Raw genomic sequence first — 7,178 nt, forward strand, 5'->3', positions numbered from 1 at the left:
TTTCAGGACATTATTTTCACAATTAAAGCTAAAATGTATGACTTTAAAGATATAAAAAGCAATAATTTATGCCAGTATTTTGTTTATTTAGAAAATAGACACTACAAAGCAGATGTATAGCAGAAATATAGTAGCGATTTTGTCTTTCAAAAAAAATAAATACATTTATTTGCGATATTCTTACAGATTGAAACAATGTTTATCATTTTTAAGTAGCTTCTGTCAATTTGTACACCTTGTTGATCAGGATTTCCACCTCATCTCCTCCCAAATGACAAAGATCCAGGATGCAGACCACATGAGCGCCCTCCAGCTCGGGAGCAGTTGCCAAAATCTCCTCTGCAGGAAGAAAAAACAACCGTTTTGTTTCCAGCTCACAGAAGCCCCACCCTGCCAGAGAGGGTCTTTGATCTGTTCGTCAGCTACCTGGTTCAGGGGGCGTGGCTTCTCTGCGGCTGGTTTCACCTCGGAGCGGGCAGAGGAAACCTGACGACAGGCAGGACAGCATGGAGTTGTTGTGCGGCTCCTGAGGAAGACCGACGGCTCGGGGGTCGTCTGAGTGCGCGACGGGAAAAAACGCAGCATCCACCGCTATCTGTTTATTGATGCCTGTTGGACAGATAGAAAAAAAAGTTAAGAAAACAGCTTACGTCAAACTGAGCAACATGTTCACAGAAGACAGATAGGTGTTTTTTTTTTAAGGTCACTCAGACCTCCGACTGTGTAAATTGATTGTTGCCGACAGATGGTCACCACAGTGTGACACTCACTGATGACGTAAATAAAATACAACATAAAGATCAGTTAGTTGTGTTTGTTCAGGACCTGTTCAAACAAAAAAAAATAAAAAAAAGTCTTTGTGAGACATCCACTCAAGAGAAAAAAAGATGAGTKCGTCAGACAGAAGCTGAAAAGAAGAGAACAGATCAGAGAGATTCTGCCGGACCCAGAATGGTGAGCTGGTAGTATCCTGGACAAGAAGCGGGGAGGAGGGTGTCGGAGGATGACTCCGACGTCCATCGCTGAGGCTGAAGGTTACTCCACCGCAGGAGAGCGCTCTTCTCGTCCAACGTGAAGCCGCGAGAGACGCTGTCCCCGTGCAGGATGCCTGGACACAGGTGTTCGGAGAGTTCTTGTTGCTGCTCGCACCAGCTGCTGCTTTCCCAGGACAGAGCGGGAGAGTCTGGTGGGAAAACAAACGTTAGTGTATCTCAACACACACACACACACACACACACACACACAGAGGAGTGAAGGCGAAGCTCTAACTCACCTTGACGTTGTTCTTCATGTTGAAGCTCCTCTTCCTCCTGCTCTCGTGTCTCTGTATCTCCAGGCCTCCTGCAGAGGCAGAGACAAATAATCTCAGAAACTTTTAAAGAATTTACTGAAAAATAAACGTAATTATTTCAGTCTGAACTACCTTTTAGACAAGCTGCTGCCGTGATTAAAGCAGGACGGAGTGGTTTCACTGGAAAACATGAGTTACAGTAGATTTAACTCATTAAATTACTTGTTCACACAAATACAATCTATACCASTTTTTCTCCAAGTTATACATTTTCTTTATCCGTTAGGTTATGYATGTCCTAAATGCWACATAAAATATAGTTTGGAAAACATAATTTGTTATAAAACATTTTTTTCTACAAATACTGACAGAAACTGGTCCTCAGCTTGGACCGAGTTTTGAATATTGACSCCCTTGTGAAGCAGAGTTTGACCTCGCTGTGTTAGAGATTGTGTATAAACTCTGTGTTTAATCCAACCTGAGGCTCGCAAACATCTCAGGAGTTAAGTCAAACCTATTCTGAATTCTTCTTTTCCTTCTGTTTGCCGAGCTGCCGTCAAAGGAAGGAGACGTTGAACAGCCTGCGGTCTGCTCAGCTGATTCTGGTGCGACTCGTTCTCGCTCAGCGTTCCAAACCTGACGAAAAACAAATGAAACTCATTCGTTTCAAACCCTCACTACTTTTAAATAAAAGACACTTTAAAATGAGGTCCCTTACCCCAGTCTCTTCCACTCCTTGTGTTTCTGTGGTTTGAAGGGGCTTCATGAAGCGCACCGCTGTGATCTGTCCCTGAATCGCAAGTTTTTTATGCTCTCTGTAGTGCAGAGTCTCTAACTCTGTCTTCAGGTCAGCCACAGCAACCAGAGGAGCCGGACCTTAAAATGGAAAGATGATTTAAAACCTGTTGTTTTAATTGAAAAAACAAAATCTTTTGTTTCTTACCTGATGAATCTGTCTGTGTAAACATCTGTGGGGGGTGGGGGTAACAGTAATGGCCGCCGACAGCCGTCTTCTGCAGGATGGCGTTGTCCTTCAGAGTCTTGGTCCACTGGATGAAGCTCTTCACTCTGGGGTCACTCACATATGGCTGACCCTTGTGGTACCCTGGTGTGGACACAGAAAATCCTTTAAATCTGCACCTGACACATTAAAGTTTAATAAAAATTTAGACTTTAGATACAAAAGTCCCGGGCAGGTCGGGGCTTGGTGCAGGAGGAGAGGAGGGTAGCAGCTCAGTATTAGTWCTCTTCTCACAGACAGCAGGAGCTGCCCTGCTCTGCTCTGATTGGCTACAACTGTGACTCTGCTTCTCTTTATTGGTTGAAAGCAGCGTCAGCTAAATCCCACTGGACTACAGAACGCAACAACACACTTTTTTTTCTCCTCCTCACTTTTAGGAAATACGTCGGAGACAGAAAACTTTAATCGCTTCTGCCCAACAAGCTTTAAAGGGATACATGATTAGTTGTAACATTAGACTTTATTTAATAAATATATTTTAACTGTAAAAATACTGTAGGATGTTCAGTTTTTATCATTTTTAAACTAAAAGTTTAAAAATATATTACATGGACGGGACCATTTTATTTACACATAAAGCATTCTGGGTAAATGACGACRTGGATAGGTCATCGGTGTGAGGCTGCTAGCGAGCTATATCCACCCTGAAGGTTAATCTTGGACAATATCTGATGATCGACTCTTTTAAATGAAACCAGAGAGCGTTGACAGAGAGGAGAAGGTAGAAATGACTCAGCCTGTAACTGAAAATATGGATGGAGGACAACAGAGCTGCTTCATGGAAGAAGAACCTCAGCTTAGCCTGTTAGCTTTAGCCCCGATGCTATCACCATATATATGTATTAGCTCAGTGCTACACATTCTCCTCTCGTCACTGAGGTCCTCCATCCACATGACAGAGAGGAGAAAACAAAACTCACTCAGCTGCAACTGAAAATATGGATGGAGGACCTCAGTTTAGCTTGTTTGTCGCACTAGCACCGAGCTAATACATATAAGGCAATATAGCGTCGGCGCTAGCGCAAAGCTAACAGGCTAAGCTCTTCTTCCATGAAGCAGCTCTGTTGTCCTCCATCCATATTTTCAGTTCCAGGCTGAGTCATTTCTACCTTCTCCTCTCTGTCAACGCTCTCTGGTTTCATTTAAGAGTCGATCATCAGACATTGTCCAAGATTAACCTTCAGGGTGGATATAGCTCGCTCACACCGAGGACCTATCCACGTCAACATTTACCCAGAATGCTTTGCGTGTAAATAAAATGGCTGCGTCCGTGTTAAAATATATTTTTAAAAATTTACAAAACTAAACAGCCTACAGTATTTTTACAGTCTTTATTTTACAGTTAAAATATATGTTTATCAAATAAAGTCTACTGTTACAACTAATCAGGGATCCCTTTAAGACCTTTGAATAATATATTTAAGGTCAACTTACACATTACTTTATGAATTTAAGAGTTGTTAAGAATGTGCAGACACCCTGGATGAAGAGGCAGCAGTCACCTGTGATGAAGATCTCTGTTTCACAGCTGCTGGTGAGGTACGGCAATGAGCCCTCCACCTGACAAACCCTCATCTGAGTGCACACCAGGTAGGTCACTACAAGAAAAAAAAAATGTTATTATTAACCACGAGGAGAACATGCAAACTCTACACAGGAAGACCCCAGGCACAAAAGGTGTCTGTGTTACAGAGGTGCTGTGCCTTACTTGGACAAATCTGGCTGAATATTTCAGGCTGAGATGAGGAGAAAAGCTCCAAGATAAAAGGCTGGTCAGACGTTCCGTCCACCACGTGCACCCAGCGATACGTCCAGTATTTCTCTGGAGCTGAGAGGTGCACAGTGTCAGCCACTACCTAATGTCTTCAAATGATAAACTGAGTGTAAAAATAAATTCAGCTGATAGAGAAAACATAAACCCAACATACCTTTGTTCCCTTTACTTCTGACTCTTTCAACACGGCCAACGAACGTCACCAGACCAATGACATCATAGGCAAAGTTGTTGGATAGGGTTTCTAACTCAGACCTGCAAAAGTGAAAAATAAAGAGCAGTGAAATATGGAACGATACGAAAAAAAGGTAAATTAAAAATGTACATGTGTCAAGTAGGAATGAAATGTACATTTAGAGTAATGAAACATGGATTTATCACCTGCTGGTGAACTGGTAGGAAACCTGAGGCAGCCCCCACTGAGGCAGGACCCTCTTTGGGGAGACCACAGTGATGACTGAACCCGGGTTTCGATAATTCAGGCAGATTTCTAAAAGAAACATTTTATAAATAAATATTGACATTTTCTGTCCCAGACGACATCATCAACCAAAACATCGGTTTAATGTTACATTTATCAAATTAGGACCCCACAGGCCTTTTATCAGACTTCTATTCTTTCCCGGTGTCAGTCAAATTTAATGTTACAAATAAATATTTCAGTTTAAATGAACTGAACATATAATCCAGGTCCTTGTTTCAGAGGTTTCCCTGTTCAAACACATCCTGTGAATGACAGGAATCACCTTTTTGCCTTTGTTGTTTCTCTGTTGGGAGTGTTCTGGGTACATACCAACAGAGGTAAAGTTCTTCAGTCCGTAATGGTCCATCTGTGGGCGAGATCTCTTGGAATAACTCTGCTTCAGCGAGTAATTCTGGATGTACAGCACGCTGCCGACTTTCATCCTCTCGTAAAACTCAGGACAGAGCTCGTTCCAAAGCACGAGCGACATCAAGCCACTCTGGTCAGCAACTTCAAAATATGCCTGTAATATATACAACCAGTCAGCAGATATGTCAACGTTCAAACTGTGAACAAGAACAGGTTAGCATATTAATAAATGATACGAAGGTTAAACTCGCCTGATAGGGGTAATCAATCTTCAGGCCAAATCTTCCRTAGTATCTTAACCTGGACTTGTGAATTATCTTCACGAGTAGAGGGAGAGGTTTTGATGAGACTTTGAAGCAGGAGTCCACACTCCTCAGAAGAGCAACCTTAGACACTGAAACAAATTTAAACCAGACTGTTAGGTCATAACAGCTTTTTACATTCAATAAACCTTTCCATAAAGGAAAATAGTAACTAGGTATGGGCAATTTCTTTGCAAATATAATTTAGCCAGTAGCTGCATTACAAGTGAATGAAGAAACTGGTTGTGCCATAAATAAACAATTCTTCTCAATTTATTAATAAAATTTCTTATCTAAGATTATGAGGTTTATAATATTACAAAATTTATGTTAAAAGGTGAACTTTCTATGTCTTTAAACGAGTTACATTGCAAATATTTCTGAGTTTTGGCTCTTTGGTGCTACTTTTCTGATGAAGCCTTTAGAATCACACAGGACACAAATCAACCAGTTTTTAAGACAATATACTGAATACAGAGGTGGGTAGGGTACTCAAAAGTTGTATTCAAGTAAGAGTAGCGATACTTCATAATAACATTACTCAAGTACTGAAGGTGTAGTCACAATACAAGTGATCAGCTGAAGACCTGACATACTCACCATCCAGAACCGTCTGAGAGGACGAATGAGACCCCGAGATCCAGAGCTCTCCCTCCGGGTCGTCATTGTTCCACAGCGGCAGGTAGTGTTTGCGGCTCACCTGCAGGGGAACGTCCCTCAGAAGCGCCAGGCTCCTCTCCATGCCGTGTTTCACCAGCACGGGCAGCGACTCGACGTCACTGATGCTGGACAGGACAGCTGACCTCTCTGCCACACAACTGAGCTGTTCAATGCAAATGTAGCCATGCCCCAGTCTCCTCTCGTTGTAAACAAAGGAGCACTGGCTGACGCGGACGTCGCCTCCGGCCTTCAGCTTGTTTTTGTGCACCAGGTGGTTCAAACCTGGGTGAAGGAGGCATTTGGCTCGCCAGAACCCGTCTGTGAGCGTCACGTCGTAGGCGTAGCTGTCAGCCCGCTGCCCGTCAGGCTGCTCTGTCAAATACCTCTGAAGAGAAACGRCGGCGACAGGAGCTGCCTCCTCTGCGAGCTTCAGGCACTGGGTGGAAGATAAACGCTGCAGCGTCCTCTGAAGAAAAGACGGCGGACAGACAGCAGATACCACCGAAGAAGACGAGCTATCCTCCATTGACGACTTATTTAGAAAACCACAGCCGAAGCCGTTAAATTAGACCATTTTAGCCAATAAGTTGCTCATTTAGCTTACTAAAACAGTGCAGATGTAAACTAGACTTCACAGTAAATGTCGATTAATTTATGAGAAGTTACTTCGTTAGAAATATGTTTAAGGTGGGTTAGCTGTTAGCTAAAAATACAAACAGTGCGGTGCTGTTTGATTGCGTCACAAATTTCCTCTATCTCGAAATGGTGCACAGATAAGTAATTTGCGCATAGAGCGCAAAATGTAACTTTGCGATTCAAAATACTTCACCTAACTTTAAAACTGGTCCACTCCAAAGTGTGCAAGTTGCACTGTTTTTGAAATCCGCGCAATACTGCGCGAGGACCCCTTGTGTCTACGTCATCAAGGCGACAAACGGGCCATGTTTGTAGTTCTGTAGTCTCATTTTAATTGGTCCCATAAACTTTGGAAAAAGTATATTTATTTATTTATTTATTTATTTACAGTCTAGCGTTGGATGTTACAGTACATGTCCAGTTAAAAAAATATCCACCTGTTTTAAAACATTTTTAGTTAAATAGTCCATGCATCTATTCCATGTAGGACAAAAATATCAAAAAAAATGTTGAGTAGGTCCTCTGGATGGGTTCATTTTTGTTTAAACTGTTTCGTTTATCCTACAAGAGTCTACTTTAGTCCGAGGAGTTTTGGTACGAGCAGTTTTCAACAAAGAAAACCCGTCTAGAGGGCCTCCTAAACTTGTTTTTAGGGAGTGATA

At 42.3% G+C, this 7,178-nt stretch overlaps 1 protein-coding gene across 1 annotated transcript; it reads right to left on the reverse strand.

Annotated features, from left to right (window-relative positions):
* Nucleotides 1-65: 65 nt before the first annotated feature.
* Nucleotides 66-6,891, reverse strand: radx (RPA1 related single stranded DNA binding protein). The gene is made up of 15 exons (XM_014006770.1): nucleotides 5,821-6,891; nucleotides 5,170-5,312; nucleotides 4,880-5,072; nucleotides 4,468-4,576; nucleotides 4,241-4,341; nucleotides 4,021-4,140; nucleotides 3,815-3,910; nucleotides 2,235-2,396; nucleotides 2,010-2,167; nucleotides 1,806-1,927; nucleotides 1,424-1,471; nucleotides 1,274-1,341; nucleotides 947-1,183; nucleotides 427-609; nucleotides 66-339 (listed from the first exon to the last, which is right to left on the reverse strand). The coding sequence occupies exons 1-15, from the start codon at nucleotides 6,404-6,406 to the stop codon at nucleotides 209-211; spliced, it is 2,457 nt and encodes an 818-aa protein (XP_013862224.1). The 5' UTR covers nucleotides 6,407-6,891; the 3' UTR covers nucleotides 66-208.
* Nucleotides 6,892-7,178: the final 287 nt, after the last annotated feature.

Source organism: Austrofundulus limnaeus, unplaced genomic scaffold (genome assembly GCF_001266775.1).
Source record: "Austrofundulus limnaeus strain Quisiro unplaced genomic scaffold, Austrofundulus_limnaeus-1.0 Scaffold37, whole genome shotgun sequence".
Classification (NCBI taxonomy): domain Eukaryota; kingdom Metazoa; phylum Chordata; class Actinopteri; order Cyprinodontiformes; family Rivulidae; genus Austrofundulus; species Austrofundulus limnaeus.